The 16,325-nt window shown below is 43.2% G+C and overlaps 1 protein-coding gene across 1 annotated transcript in view; it reads left to right on the forward strand.

The window, feature by feature from the left end:
* dna2 (DNA replication helicase/nuclease 2) overlaps nt 1-16,325 on the forward strand; it is an 80,916-nt gene that overhangs the window by 55,505 nt on the left and 9,086 nt on the right. The window contains 6 exon segments of the mRNA XM_080205237.1: nt 1,678-1,787; nt 1,906-2,015; nt 2,326-2,550; nt 9,579-9,772; nt 11,248-11,337; nt 11,427-11,613. Of these exon segments, the coding sequence (XP_080061363.1) occupies nt 1,678-1,787; nt 1,906-2,015; nt 2,326-2,550; nt 9,579-9,772; nt 11,248-11,337; nt 11,427-11,613 (916 nt within the window).

A 16,325-nucleotide genomic window follows, 5' to 3' on the forward strand; every position in this document is an offset into this window, starting at 1 on the left:
AATACATAGCTGGAGGAAGGATGTTTCCCCTGGCTGGGGATCTAGAACTGTCTCAGAATAAGAGATAGACCATTTAAGACTAAGGTGAAGAGGGTGGTGAATCTCTGGAATTCTTTGTTCCAGAGGGTTGTGGAGGTTCAGTCACTGAGTGTGTTCAAGACTTAGATTTCTACAGATTAAAAATGTCAGGGATACAGTGTTAATGTATGGTGTTAAAGTAGATCAGCCATAATCTCTCTGAATGGCAGAGGGGGCTTGAAGGACTGAGTGGTCTACTCCTATTTCTGTGTTGTCATGTACAACAAGAAATGTGGAAGGCAGTTGGTGTATTGACATCTCTTGCAAGGGTGCAGAAGTATAAAAGTGAGTAAGGTACCCTTTGTCCTATTGTGAAGGGCTGTGATAAGACCATGTCTGGAGTACTGTGCTTATTTGGTGCCCATGTCTAATGAAGGATAGACTTGTCTTAGTTGGGAGTGCAATGAAACTTCACTGCTGGGATGAGAGGATTGCCCTATAATGAAAGATTGAGTATGACAGACTTGTATTCCCTGGAGTTTAGAAGAAGAGGGGAGTATTTCATTGAAATCCATAAGACTGCATGAAAGTGTGACATGGTAGGTGCTGTCACCTCTGGCAAGTCTAGAACTCAGGATAAGGGGTTGAGTGTTTAAGACTGAGATCAGGAGAAATTTCTTCACTGCAAATCTTTGGAATTCTCTAGCCTAGAGGAGTGTGTATGCTCACTTGTTGAGTATATTCAAGCCTTAAATTGTTATTTTTTTTGGACCACAAAGGAATCAAGGGATATGGGGATCAGGTGATAATGTTGAAGTTGAATATGAACTAAAATGGTATTGAATGCTGGAGCAAGCTCGAGGGCCATATTGCCCACTCTGGCTCCTGTTTCCTGTATTTTTATGCTAGAGCTCCAGTTAGAGCATTGTATTCAATTTTGGACATGATACTTTGAGGATGTCAAAGCCTTGGGGAAGGTACAGAAGGGATTTATTAAAATGGGATCAGGGAGTTCAGTAATAATAAGGCAGGAGAAGCTGGAGTGCTCAGAGCAGCGAAGGCGAAGAGAAGGTTTGACAGAGGAGTTCAAAGTCATGAATGGCTTTAATAGGGTAAATAGGGAGAAATTTGATGGGCAGAATAGCCCCCTCCTATGCCGTAATTGACTTTGTTTCCAGCAGTAGAAGGATCAGTTATCAGAGAGCACAAATTTAAAATTAAAGATGATGGGAGGAAATATTTTACACAGCAAATTATGATCAGGGGGAAAAAAATGAGTCTTGAGAACCATTCAGGTTAATTCTGTGTCTCCGCCACAAAGAGTTAGTACCCAAACAATGGCCTAATTAGCAGCAGGTACAGCACGGGGTTAGATAGTGTAAAGCTCCCTCTACACTTCCCTATCAAACACTACAAGGGCAGGTACAGCGCAAGGTTAGAAACAGAGTAAAGCTTCCTCTACATTATCCCCATCGAACACTCCCAGGACAAAGTTAGGTGCAGAGTTAGATTATTGGACGTAGAGCAGTGTCAAATAACAAGCCAAATGACACTCTGTGACACACAGTGCTCTGAAAATAAAATCTCAATGCATTCATTTTTCATTTATGTTCGATTTAATTAGGTATCAAAATAATGAGTTGTTCTGTTTTCCCTTAGCAATAAGTTACGAGATTTGATCATAGGACTCAGGCCTCCGCAGTTCATTCCCTACTTGAGCACTGTACTCCCACGGGAAGCCAAGGAAACTGTGGCCAATATTCTGCGAGGTATGCTTCATTTCCCCCTGCCTCCTCCTCTCCTCCCAACCCCTGCCAGATTCCTTCTACCTCCACACTCCCCGCTATTCAGCCGCTGAAACACTTATTTTGCTTTCTGTTATCCAAGGCCTGAACAAACCTCAAAAGCAAGCAATGAAACGTGTACTGCTTTCCAAGGACTACACACTGATTGTGGGCATGCCTGGAACAGGCAAAACTACCACCATCTGTACATTGGTAAGGAACAGCACCCAAGACGATAACAGTGTTATACTCATGGGACTATGACTAATATTGTGGGTAACGTAGGTGTTAACTGCCTGCAGCAGGGCCAACTTATTGGTGTCAGTTCCTGATGTGGCAAAGAAAGGTGAACACTTGCTACATTTCCAGGTTCTACAGTAAACTCTCCTGGTACTGCTGGCCAGTTCAGTCTATCATTGGTTTTATTGTTTCCAATACAGCAATATGTTACTGTTGATACGAAAAATGTATTTCCATGTTAATCTTCAGATATATTTAATGACTATTTTTCCTGTTCTTTCAGGTTAGAATGCTTCATGCCTGTGGTTTCAGTGTCCTCCTGACCAGCTACACTCATTCAGCTGTTGATAACATTTTGCTGAAACTGGCTCGATTCAAGGTGGGCTTCCTGCGTTTGGGACGCTATCAGAAGGTCCATCCTGATATTCGGAAATTCACTGATGAGGATATTTGCAGAAGAAAATCTATCCAAACTCTGACTGAGCTGGAAGAGATGTACAAGAGTGAAGTAAGTGAAGCAGTGTTGACTGAGGGCTTAGTTTCACCTGATTGAACCTGTGGATGTGATGTATCTGGATTTCCAGAAGGCATTTGACAAGGTGCTGCACCAAATTCTGCTACATAAGATAAAGGTGCACAGTGTTATGGGTAATGTATTAGCATGGATAGAGGGTTGATTAACTAACAGAGAATAAAGAGTGGGCGTAAATGGGTGTTTTTCTGGTTGGTGATCAGTAACTAGTGGTGTGCCTCAGGGATCAATATTGGGGACTGCAATTGTTTATGATTTACATAGATGATTTGGAGTTGGGGACCAAGTGTAATGTGTCAAAATTTGCAGATGACACAGATTAGTGGCAGAGCAAAGTGTGCAGAGGACGCTGAAAGTCTGAAAAGGAATATAGATAATGTAAGTGAGTGGGCGAGCGTCTGGCAGATGGAGTACAATGTTGGTAAATGTGAGGTCATCCATTTTGTTAGGAATAACAGCAAAATGGACTATTACTTAAATGGTAAAAAAATTGCAGCATGCTGCTGTGCAGAGGGATCTGGGTGTCCTTGTGCAGGAATCACAAGGAATTGGTTTGCAGGTGCAGCTCGTAATTAAGAAGGACAAATGGAATTTTGTCCTTCTTTGCTGGAGGGAGTTTAAAAACAGCGAGGTTATGTTGCAGCTGTGTAAGCTACTGGTGAGGTCACACCTGAAGTACTGTGTACAGTTTTGGTCTCCTTGCTTGAGAAGGGATATACTGGCACTGGAGGGGTGGAAAGGAGATTCACTAGGTTAATTCCAGAGTTGAGAGGGTTGGCTTATGAGGAGAGACTGAATAGACTGGGGCTATACTCATTGGAATTCAGAAGAATTAGGGGAGATCTTATAGAAACATATAAGATTATGAAGGGAATAGATAAGATAGAAGCAGGGAAGTTATTTCCATTGACAGATGAAACTAGAACGAGGGGGCATGGCCTTATAATAAGGCCCACTTCTGTTACTCACAGAGGACCAATTGTTTCATTTGAATCTAGCCTATGGCCTATTTTACTGTGGAATGTATCAGAGTACTCTGATCCTTTTCTTGTTAACAGAAAAGTCAGTGTACCCCAATAGCAAGCACAGGATATAGATCAGGAATGGGGATCCTGTTTGCATATTAGTCATTCTACCTCTTAACTGGTTAAGGCCAGGTGAGGTGCAAATGACTTGACTTCAAGGTGGCATTTGACTGACTGTATATCAAGGAGTCCTAGCAAAAATTAGGAAGGGAGGGAAAGCTCTGCACTGCTTGGGGTCATACCTAGCACAAAAGATGATGTTTGTGGCTGTTGTAAGCCAATCATCTTAGCCCCAGGACATTGCTGCATGAGTTAGGTACTATCCCAAGCGCAACCATTTTTATTCAAGTTCTTTGAAGATGTAGATTAGGGCGACACAGTAGCATAGTGGTTAGCACTGCTGCTTCGCAGCTCCAGAGTCCTGGGTTCGATTCCTGGCTCGGGTCACTGTCCGTGTGGAGTTTGCACATTCTCCTTGTGTCTGTATGGGTTTCCTCAGCATGCTCCAGTTTCCTCCTACAGTCCAGAGATGTGCAGGTTAGGTTGATTGGCCATGCTAAAATTGCCCTTAGTGTCCTGAGATGTGTAGGTTAGAGGGATTAGTGGGTATAAATATGTAGGGATATGGGGGTGGCTCCTGGGTGAGATTGTGGTCGGTGTGGACTCGATGGGCCGAATGGCCTCTCTCTGTATTGTAGTGATTCTATGTAACCAGCAGGATGGATGACGTGGATGGCTAAAGTAGATTTGGATTCCCAAAAGGCATTCAACAAGGTGCTACATAAAAGGTTACTGCTTATGAGCGAATGGTGTTGGGAGGTAATGTCATGGTGAGGATAGAGGATTCTCTTTCAGAAAAGTTTAATCCAGATTGTTTTACACATTCTGGGAATTAAATTTTAAATGAACTTCTGGAATGTTTAATCTTGTACGAATAGAGAATTGGCTAACTGAAGGGGATCCGGTCATCCCGCAGGAATCAATGTTTCAGCCTCAACTATGACGATCTACATTAGTAGCTTTGATGAAAGGACTGGCTGGATTGTAACCAAATTTGCTGTTGATGCAGAGATAGGTGTAGGACAGCAAGTTGTGAGGAGGACACAAAGAGCCTGCAAAGGGATAGGTTAAGAGAGTGGGCAAAAAATTGACTGATGGAGTATGATGTAAATAATGTGAGGCTGTTCTCTTTAGGGGACAGAATAGAAATGCAGAATATTCATAGAATCACGGAATTATTATGGTGCAAAAGGCCATTTAGCTCATTGCCTTCCACCGGCTCTTTGAATGCTTTGTGCCATTTCCCCACCTTGTCCCATATGCGCCACACGCTTTTTCAGATACCAATCTAATTCCCTTTTGAATGCCTTGATCGAACCTGCTTCCACCTTAATCTCAGGCAGCTCATTCCAGACCTTCACCACTTACTGTGTGGAAAAAGTGTTTCCTCATGTCGGCTTTGCTGCCAATTATTTGAATTCTGCACTCTCTCAATGAAGGAAGACTGCAGAATTCTACAGTACAGAGGGATCTGGGTGTCCTTGTACATGAATCAGAAAAGTTAGCATGAATATACAGTAATTAGAAAGGCAAGTAGAATGTTAGGCCTTATTGCAAGGGCATGGAGTATGATAGTTGGCAGGTCTTGCTACAGAAGTCCCTGAGTATCCACCCTGTCTATGCCTCTCATAATTTTGTAGGCTTCTGTTAGGTTGCCCCTCAGCCTCCATCTTTACATAGAAAACAATCTGAGTTTATCCAATTTCACCTTATACCTAAAATCCTCCAGAAGGTTTTGTTCTGGAAACCTTCTTTGCAACCTCCCCAGAGCATCCACATCCTGGTAGTGTGGCAACTAGAACTGCACGCAATATTCTAAATGCTGCCTAACCGTAACATAACTTAGCAATTTTTGTACTCGATGCCTTGGCTGATGAAGGCATGCATGCTGTATGTTTTCTTGACTGCCTTATCCACCTTTGTTGCCTCTTTCAGGAATCCATGGGCCTGTACACCCAGATCCCTCTGCATGTCAACGCTCTTAAGGGTCCTGCCATTCACTATAATGCGCACCTGAATTTGGTCTTCCAAAATGCATTGCCTCACATTTGTCTGGATTAAACTCATCTGCCATTTCTCTGCCCAGGTCTATAACCTATCTATATCCTGCTGTATCCTTTGACAATCCTCATCACCATCTGCTGCTCATCCAATTTTTGTGTCATAGAACATAGAACATTACAGCGCAGAACAGGCCCTTCATCTGCAAACTTACTAATCAGATCACCTATATGTTCTTCTAGATCATTTGTATATTACAGCGGTCTTAGCACTGATCCTTGTTGAACACCACTAGCTGCTAATCTCCATTCTGTAAAGCACCCTTCTACCACTACTCTCTTAAACGCCCAAGCCAGTTCTGTATCCATCTAACCAGCACACCCTGGACCCCAAGAGACTTTACTTTTTTGTACCAACCTGCCATGAGGGACCTTGTCAGATGTTTTACTAAAGTCCATGTCGACAATATCCACCGCCTTGCCTTCAGTAATCATTCTTGAGACCACCTCAATAATTTCAATCAAGTTGGTGAGATATGAGCTTTCCCTGCACAAAACCATGCTGCCTGTCACTAACAAATCCATTCACTTCCAAGTGCTAACAAATCCATTCACTTCCAAGTGCGAACAAATCCTGTCTCTCAGAATCTTCGCCAACAGTTTCCCCAACATCCTGTAATTACATGGATTACCTCTGTTTCTGTTCTGAAACTGCATTAGCCATTCTCCAATCCTCTGGAACCTCGCCTGTGGCCAAAGAGAATGCAACAATATCAGTTAAGGCCCCAGCTAATTCCTGCCTTGTGTCTCTCAGTATTCTGGGATAGATCCCATCCAACATTGGGGTCTTGTCTACCTTAATGCACTTTAAGATACCCAACACTCCCTACTTCATTATGTTTACTTGCCCAAGAGTATTTACACACCCTTCCCTAACTTCAATATCCCCCATGTCCCTCTCTTTGGTGAATGCTGATGCAAAGTACTCTTATATTCTCTCATAATAGTTTTTTCCCCCAGTGAGCAGCAGTGGCTGGATCGTTGATTTTTGATTGACGAGAGACTTATGAGAGACAAGCAGGAAAGTGGAGTTAAGGCCACAATCCGATCAGTCATTATTTTACTGAATAGTGGAACAAGCTTGGTGGACCAGATCTTGTGGCCTTATTTAAACACCAGAATGTACACATGCCGTGCAACAATTTGGGTTCAGGACTTCATTGAGCCTTCATATTTCATGATGACTGTATGAGTGCTCAGATTATATATTTCTTGATTCCATATTGAGCGCATAGAGCTTTGCACTGATTCTTCCACATGCCATACAGACGACCAAAAAATTCATATTTCATCAAAGGGACAAAAATGTGACACTTTAGTCACATGAATCCAACACAAATTCATTTAGCTCTTCTGAATCTCATCATTCTGTTCCCATAGATGTATTGCTCTGACTACATACCCTTCAGACTCTTCTGAGCATTTAATTACCATAACGCAAGTAACCAAATTAACATACCCCAGACTGTCATGCTGAGTGAATCCTCCACGTTTCATCAGCCTTTTTATCCAAGATGAGACTTTGTCTTTGGCCTGTTTAAAAAATGTATTTGTGTTCAGCAGAACACTGATTTAACTCATCATATGCAGATCCCAGTAAAAGGCCAGGACATGAAGATAATTATGTAGTGGGCGTTCCCACATCATCTGAACTACATTGTGGCTGTATTTTCACCACATGGACTACACCAGTTCAAGTAGTGCCTACCTTTTCGATGGCAGTTAGAGATGGGCAATAAATACTGATCTTACCAAGTAAACAGATGCCTCATAAATCAAATTTTAAAAGTTGTAGTTGCCTGGAATTAAACTGGACCCTTATTGTTCCATGTACTGTTAAATACTAGATGATATCTGTATCCACTCACTATCAGTGAAACTTATACCTATTATGTCATATGGTTGCAGTACAGAAAAAGGCTCTTTGATCTGTCATGTTCGTGCTGGCTCTCTGTCTAGTCTTATTTCCCATTCTTTCCCTGAAGCCAGCAAATATTTCTCTTGAATTGCTTATCCAATTCCCCTTTGAAGGCCATGACTGAATCTATATCCTCTACATCCTAAGACAGTGTTCCCTGATCCTAACTGCTTGCTGCATAGAAAAGATTGTCCTTATCATCTTTCATCTTAAATCTGTTACTCTGGGTTCTTGAATCTTTGCCAATGGGAACAGTTTCTCTCCATCTATTGTCTAGACCCCTTATGATTTTGAACACTTCTACTAATCAGCTCTCAACTTATCCTTCTCCAAGTGAAACTACCAAGCCCCTCTTATCGACCAAAGTAATTGAAGAGCTTCATCCGTGGAACCATTCTTGTAAATTTTTTCTGCACACACTAAAGCCTTCACCTCCTTCTCAACGGTGGTTCCCAGAACAATACTTTGGTTGAGTTCAAACCAATGTTTTATAAAGGTTTATACCCTTTGCTTCTATTTATTAAAGCCTGGATCCTGTATGCCTTTTTTAACCACTTTCTGAATCTGCCTGACATTGGGTCTTTCTCCTTTCTAGGTTCAATATAAAAAGTTGCTGAATTCCTTCTCTGTATGGACATGCTGGTGACTTGAGTTGACCCTTTCCTTATTTTCTATATGACACTAACATAGTCTAATGAAAGGTAGTCACCGAATGTGAGGTAACAGAACAAGGCTATCGCTGCATGAATTTGCTGAGTAATATGGTGGGAGTACAGGAGAAACATGGCAGTTTTTGGGCCAGGGCAGTCCTGAGCTGGAACATAGCAGTTGGAACTGTGGCAGACAGGAATCAGAGATTCAGAACATGAACTGGGAAAATAGTGTCTGATACATGAAGTGCCATCACATCATCACCAGATGATGAGTGCCACTTTCTGCACTGATTGATTCTATGATCTGTGAGTGTCGTTGGATCCAGTTGGACAAAATCCAAAATGTATTCACATCTTGGAATGTCTATTAAATGGATTTCACTGGGTGGCCACCAGTATCATGTTTGCTCAGGTGGATGGATCACACCTAGAGATTAGATGGTGTCTCTTTTTTTGGTTAAAACAACACTTATAGTGACAGGGTAAGGCCATTTGGTTCCTCGTCTATTCTGGCATTCAGGCTCTTGTGTGGAAAAATGCCTGAATCCTAAATTTCCTCCAGCACTTCACTTTCCTATATCCTTTAACGCAGCCTCTAAGGTGAGGTGTGGTGAGACCCTAGGTAACGCTTTCACAACAATAGATAGTGAAATTTGAATTCAATAAAAGTCTGGAATTTGAACTCTTAAAGCCGGCAATGATTGTTGTAAAAATCCATCTGGTTCACTAATGCCCTTTAGGGAAAGAAATCTGTTGTCCTTACCTGGTCTGCCCAAAAGGTGACTTCAGATCCACAGCAATGTGTTTGATTCTTAAGTGATTTAAGAAGACAATTAGCAATGTGCAATAAACGTTTGCCCAGCAACACCCAAATTCCATTATAGAATAAAAAACCTGTATGTCCTGTAACCTGAGATAGCCCTCTTCAGTGTTGTCTATCTCTCTAATTTGATATCACCAAAGAATGTACGTCCATATGTTACAGTATCGAAGTCCCAGATTACTGGTATACATAACTGTCCAATTCTATTGAAAAAACGTTTATTCTTCCTGCTCTTTACCCACTGTCCCCTAGCCAAATTTGAATTGTTGTTTCCCTTTAAAATTACCTCATTATTTTACACCTGCGACTTCACTGTTCCATCTGGGACCACTTCAGAAGCATTTGATTGGCTGTGAACTAAGTGCTTATCACAGTATGAAAGGTACTATATGAATGCAAGTCTTTGTTTGTCAGCCATGATCAATGAAGATAATCTGATTTTAATGGTGGGTCATTATGTTATAGCTGGTAGTTGCAACAACCTGTATGGGAATGAAGCATCCAATCTTCAGTCAAAGGAGGTTTGACTTCTGTATTGTGGATGAGGCATCCCAGATCAACCAGCTGATCTGTCTGGGCCCTTTATTTGCTGCTGATCGGTTTGTGCTGGTGGGAGATCATCAACAGCTACCACCTATCATTCAGAGCTCAGATGCCAGGTATGATCTTCAATTTGCTTCAATCTGAGCTGTATTAGAAAACCAGCTAATCTGAAATGAATAGTGTCAAACAGATAAACCATTCTCTCCCAGGCGAGACCGTATAAAATTGGTGGGTTGCACCTGAACAATTCTGGGGGTCAGTGTCTATCTTGAGTGATTAAACATTGCCACGAGGAGAGTTATATTAATCTGCTGAGGAGGGGGACCAAGATGAAGCATGGGAAGAAGGTAAGAAGATGTGCAGAGGACTGAGAGATGAGCAGTACGAATCCAGAAAGAAAAGGAACCAGACGGGAGAAATGGAAAGCGGGCTAAAATTGTTTTGGGGTGTACGTTGTAAATGCAGGGAGTGTGGTAAATAAAATTGGTGGGTCGATAGGCATCTTGTCAAATGGGCGTGTGAAATTTTGACAATAATGGAGGAAAATAAGGAGGTAAAAAATAACAGTATTGGTCAAATAAAAACTGACAACTCTTTATTGAAGACAGATGAAAATACTGCTCATCTCTCAGCCCTCTGCACATCTTTTGACCTTCTTCCCATGCTTCATCTTGGTCCCCCTCCTCAGCAGTGCCCCAGGGTAATGTTTTTGAATGTTCTCAGACTGACTCTGTTTGGCTAAGGTTTGAGGACCTGTTTTGTGATTGACTGTATTCTGTAGTTCACCAAATAGTGGAAAGACGGAGAAACAAATCTTTGAAATTGTAGTGAAAATGGGGAACAACAGTTATGCCAAAGTAAACTGGGAAGAAAACAGTGCAAAAGACAAGGAGGTGGAACATTCTTGAAATCTACATGAAATCTAAATTTCTTTTATGCGGTGTCCCTTTAAATTTTCCCACAGTTGATTTATCACAGCATGGTCTGTACACCACTGCAACTTAGTGGGAGTATTACTCTAACTCCATACATTCATCGAACCCCTACAGCCCATTGAGTCTGTACTGACTCTCTGAAAGAGCATCCCATTCAGGAATCGAATCGGGTCTGTGGCGCTGTGAGGCAGCAATGCTATCCACTGTGTTGCCAGTCACTCAGACAAGAATTTGATATTTAACCAGTCATTCTTTTTTCAGTTTGGGATGATCTCTTACAGTGGGAGGCTCAGCAGAATTTCTGAGCTCACTGCAGTGACATCCCTTCACAACAGGTTCTGTTCTAATTTTAAGTTTTCTAAGAAAGGCCAGTTTTCATGGAGTTGCAACCCCGTGGGTTTTGTATATTTATTAGAATGTAACCCAGTTGTATAATTGATCCCTCTCCTGTTCCAGTGTGCCGTGTGCCCTCATGTCCCCCCTGCCCACCTACACACTGAACACAGTTGCACGCACACGCATGCACGCACACACAAACACATCCATGCCCACACCTGCAAACCAACACATCATACCCACAAACACATGAACACGGTATCCGCAGCTGCATGCACCACATCCACACACTGCTAATTTAATGCATTTTATGTCAACAGAGCTCTGGGAATGGATGAGAGTTTGTTTAAGCGTCTGGAGCAAAATTATCTTGCGGTCGTTCAGCTGAATGTTCAGTACAGAATGAACAGGTAGTTGTTTTGAATACAACACTTGATTTGTTACAAGTGAATTTTACTGTCCCATAATAATCATTTCAATCCTTTATTAATTTTCACAGTACAATTATGTCACTCAGCAACAAGCTGATATATGAGGGAAAGCTGGTATGTGGCTCAGAACAAGTAGCAACTGCAACGTTACAGCTGCCCAGGTGGAGTGAGCTGGCCATACTCGGCCTGCAAGGTACTTGGTTACAAGAAGCTCTGGAGCCAAATAAACCTGTTTGTTTCCTTAACACTGAAAAGGTGAGGTAATTTTCAGTTCTGCAGTCATGCATCCTACAAGCCTTTCAGTTATAGTGTGCTGTTCTGTACCTAAACCAACAGTGGCATCCATGACACCCAAAGATGTTTGGTAGCAAACACCACTAGCTTTCGGAGTGCTGCTCTTCCTTGGAAGGAGCAGCGCTCCGAAAGCTAGTGGTGGTTGCTACCAAATAAACCTGTTGGACTTTAACCTGGTGTTGAGATTTCTGACTGTGTTTACCCCAGTCCAAAGCCGGCATCTCCACATCATGACCCAAAGGTATTCACATGCCTATGCCTGGAATCCATATAATTCAGCAGGGCAGATGCTCAGAGCCCACCTGACTATTCCTATCATGAAACTTACATCCCCCATTCCAGCTAACCTCTCCCAGTCCTCTGTTCAAACTCGCCTCCCTTCTATCATAAGATGTTGGAGCAATAGTAGGCCATTCGGCCAGTCGAGTCTCCTCATGGCTGATTTGATGTGATAATTCTCAACTTCATTTTCCTGCCATCCTTTAAATCTATTTTCAGCACCTCTCTAATCTCATTGTCCTCTACCATTCTGTAATCTGATCCAGCTCCACAACCTTCAGAAGGCATTTAATAAGGTGTCGCACAAAAGGTTAATTCACAAGGTTAGATCACATGGGATTAGGGGCAATTTATTATCTTGGATAGGTGACTGGCTGATGGACAGAAGATAGAGAGTTGGGATTTTTTTTTCTGGATGGCAAGAAGTAACTAGTGGGATGCCACAGGATTTGGTCCTTGGGCCCCAGCTATTTACAATCTATATTAACGACTTGGATACAGGGCCAGAAGCCAAATTTGTAGATGACACAAAAGTAGGCAGAACAGTAATGAGGAAATAACCTTACAAAAGGATATAGATAGGTTAGGAGAGTGGGCCAAAATGTGGCAGAACGAGTTTAAAGTGGATAAGTGTGAGGTCATGCATTTTGATCGGAAAAATGGGAAGGCAGCTTATTACTTAAATGGGGAGAAACTTCAGGGTGTTCCGGTGCAGAGGGATCTGAGTGTCCTCGTTCATGAGTCACAGAAAACTAGCATGTAGGTACAGAAGATAATAAAGAAAGCAAATGGAATGTTGACATTTATAGCTAAAGGAATATAATATAAAGATAAGGAAGTATTGTTGCAAGTATACAAGGCATTGGTGAGGCTGCACCTGGAGCATTGTGCACAGTTTTGGTTCCCTTATTTGAGGAAAGAGGTTCACTAGATTGATTCAAGAGATGAATCCATTATTAAAGATGAGATCATGGAGTGCTTAGAAGTGCATGATAAAATAGGACTGAGTTAGCATGGCTTTGTCAAGGGGAGGTCATGTCTGACAAATCTGTTAGAGTTCTTTGAGGAGATAACATGGAAGTTAGATAAAGGAGAACCAGTAGATGTGATTTATTTAGATTTCCAGAAGGCCTTTGACAAAGTGCCACAGAGGTAATTTTAATTAAGGTAATGTTAAATACGTTAAGTGCCCATGGTGTTTAGAGCAAGATCCTGGCATGGATAGAGGATTGGTCGAATGGCAGAAAGCAGAGAGTGGGGGAAAAGGGGGTCTTTTTCAGGATGGCAGCTAATGACTAGTGGTGTGCCTTGGGTCAGTGCTGGGACCACAACGTTTCACAATATACATAAGAACATAAGAAATAGGAGCAGGAGTAGGCCATCTAGCCCTTCGAGCCTGCCCCGCCATTCAATAAGATCATGGCTGATCTGTTGTGGCTCAGTTCCACTTTCCCGCCCTCTCCCCATAACCCTTAATCCCCTCTTTTATCAAGAACCCATCAACCCGCTTCTTAAAAATATTTAGCGAGGCAGCCTCCACCACTTCAACGGGCAGAGAATTCCAGAGATTCACCACCCTTTGAGTGAAGAAGTTCCTCCTCAACTCCGTTCTAAACCGCCTCCCCTTTATCTTGAGGCTGTGCCCCCTAGTCCTACTGTCTTTTTTGAGCGGGAAGAGTCTCTCCACCTCTATCCTATCCATCCCATTCATCATCATATACGTCTCAATGAGATCTCCCCTCATTCTTCTAAACTCTAAAGAGTACAAGCCTAGTTTATTCAGCCTCTCCTCATAGCTCAATCCCCTCAACTCCGGTATCAGCCTAGTAAACCTCCTCTGCACTCCCTCCATTAACGATTTGGAAGAAGAAACTGGAGGCACTGTTGCTAAGTTTGCAGATGATACAAAGATATGTAGAGGGACAGGCAGTATTGAGGAAGCAGGGGGGCTGCAGAAGGACTGAGACAAGTTAGGAGAGTGGGCAAAGAAGTGACAGATGGAATCCAATGTGAAAAAGTGTGAGGTTATGCATCTTGGAATGTTGCCTGCCACACAGTCTGTTTTAATCCTTATATGGTGGACGAATAATTGCGAGTAGATGTCTTGTTAGTATAACCAATATTTATTTAAACCCACATAATCAATAATCACCCACCTGAACAACAATAAGTTATCTTACAGAAAATATTAGAATTCAAGTCCAATACAAGACGTTAACTTTGCATGACTGGCAAGTACCCAAGCAGATATTGGCCTTTATCTTTGCATCGGTCTTGGTCGTCCTCTGCATCCTTTGGTCTGGTCTGGCACTCTGGCTGTGGTCTTCCTTCTCGGATGTGGTGGCTCTCCTCATGCTGGTCATCGCTGGCGATGTTCACTGTTGTTGTAGCTCATTTGTGGGGCGAGAGAGAGAAAGATTCCTGGTTGCACAGCACCCTTTACACCCTCTTCAGTTTCACGCCCCTTTTGGCCATTGCCAATCAATTGATCAGGGCGTGATCTCCCTGATCGATAAGAGTCCAATCAGGTGCCGCCACACCGATCCCTGGGTGTGTCCCCACCTCTCTCTGTCGCACCCCTCTCTCACTCCTCAACCACCACCTTTACAGCAAACGCCGCACCCTGGAAACTAAAATGGAATACATATTCTCAACTTGTGCTCAGGATGCAGACCAGCTGTGAAACTCTGCCAAGCAGATGAGACAAAGAAACTACACCATCTACATGCAGACCAAGAACAGGAAACTTGAAAAACTCGGCATCACCAGCAACAACCAAGCCTCCCCCGGCACCACAGTAGAAAACAGCACTACCGCAGGGAAGTCCATTGTCAACTTGTCGGACCACATACTTCAACCAGATAAAATCGAAGTTCTCAGCCAAGGGCTCAATTTCTGCCCCACCACCAAAATGGACCCCATCAGTCTCGCAGCAGACACAGAGGAATTCATCAGGCGAATGAGACTGCGGGAGTTTTTCCACAAACCCCAAGAGGCCAACAACGAACACAATGAGACAGCCAGTAAACCAGAACAGCCGACAGAGAGATCTGCAGTGCAGCAACCTAAGAGGAAGGAGTCCAATTGGACTCCTCCGGAAGGCCATTGCCTTCGACTGGACTTGTATGCCCAAACCATCAGGAGGTGCGTTAACACCAGATTCATCAGCTGCACTCACAAGACAGCCCCGAACATCACCCAAGCACAACGCAAAGCCATCCACGCTCTCAAGACCAACCGCAACATTGTCATCAAACCAGCAGACAAAGGATGGGCCGTTGTCATACTGAACAGAATGGATTACTGTAAAGAAGTGTACCGACAACTAAACAACCAGGAACACGACAGACAGTTACCAGCAGATCCCACCAAAGAACACACTCGTCAACTCAACACTCTGATCAAGACCTTTGATCCGGACCCTCAGAACACCCTCCGTGCTCTCATTCCACGTACTCTCCCCCCCCACCCCGTTGGAGATCTTTACTGCCTCCGAAAGATACACAAGGCAAACACACCCAGCCGTCCCATCGTATCGGGCAATGGGACCCTGTGTGAGAACCTCTCTAGCTATGTCGAGGGCATCCTGAAACCCATTGTACAAAGAACCCCCAGCTTTTGTTGCGACACTACGGACTTCCTATGGAAACTCAGCACATGTGGAGCAGTTGGACCAGAGACACTCCTCGTCACAGTGGATGTCTTGGCGCTCTACACCAACATCCCCCACGACTTTAGCGTTGCTGCAATTGCCTCAGTACTCAATGCCGACAACTGCCAGTTGCCAGATGCAATTTTACAACTCAACCACTTTATCCTGGACCACAATGTCTTCACCTTCAACAACCAGTTTTTCATCCAGACACGAGGAACAGCCATGGGGACCAAATTCGCACTTCAATATGCCAACATCTTCATGCACAGGTTCGAACAAGACTTCTTCACTGCACAGGATCTTCAACCGATGCTATACACTAGATACATCGATGACATTTTCCCATGGGATTGAGGGTGATTTAGCAGTTTGGATCAGGAATTGGCTAGCTGATAGAAGACAGAGGGTGGTGGTTGATGGGAAATATTCAACCTGGAGTTCAGTTACAAGTGGTGTACCTCAAGGATTTGTTTTGGGGCCACTGGGAGTCATTGTTCAATATTCTCTTCAGGTTAACGTGCAGGTTCAGTCGGCAGTTAGGAAGGCAAATGCAATGTTAGCATTCATGTCGAGAAGCTAAAATACAAGAGCAAGGATGTACTTCTGAGGCTGTATAAGTCTCTGGTCAGACGCCATTTGGAGTATCGTGAGCAGTTTTGGGCCCCATTTCCTAAGGAAGGATGTGCTGGTCTTGGAAAGGGTCCAGAGGAGGTTCACAAGAATGGCCCCTGGAATGAAG

The sequence above is a fragment of the Carcharhinus amblyrhynchos genome, chromosome 17 (assembly GCF_965287045.1).
Source record: "Carcharhinus amblyrhynchos chromosome 17, sCarAmb.v2.hapA, whole genome shotgun sequence".
Lineage (NCBI taxonomy): Eukaryota > Metazoa > Chordata > Chondrichthyes > Carcharhiniformes > Carcharhinidae > Carcharhinus > Carcharhinus amblyrhynchos.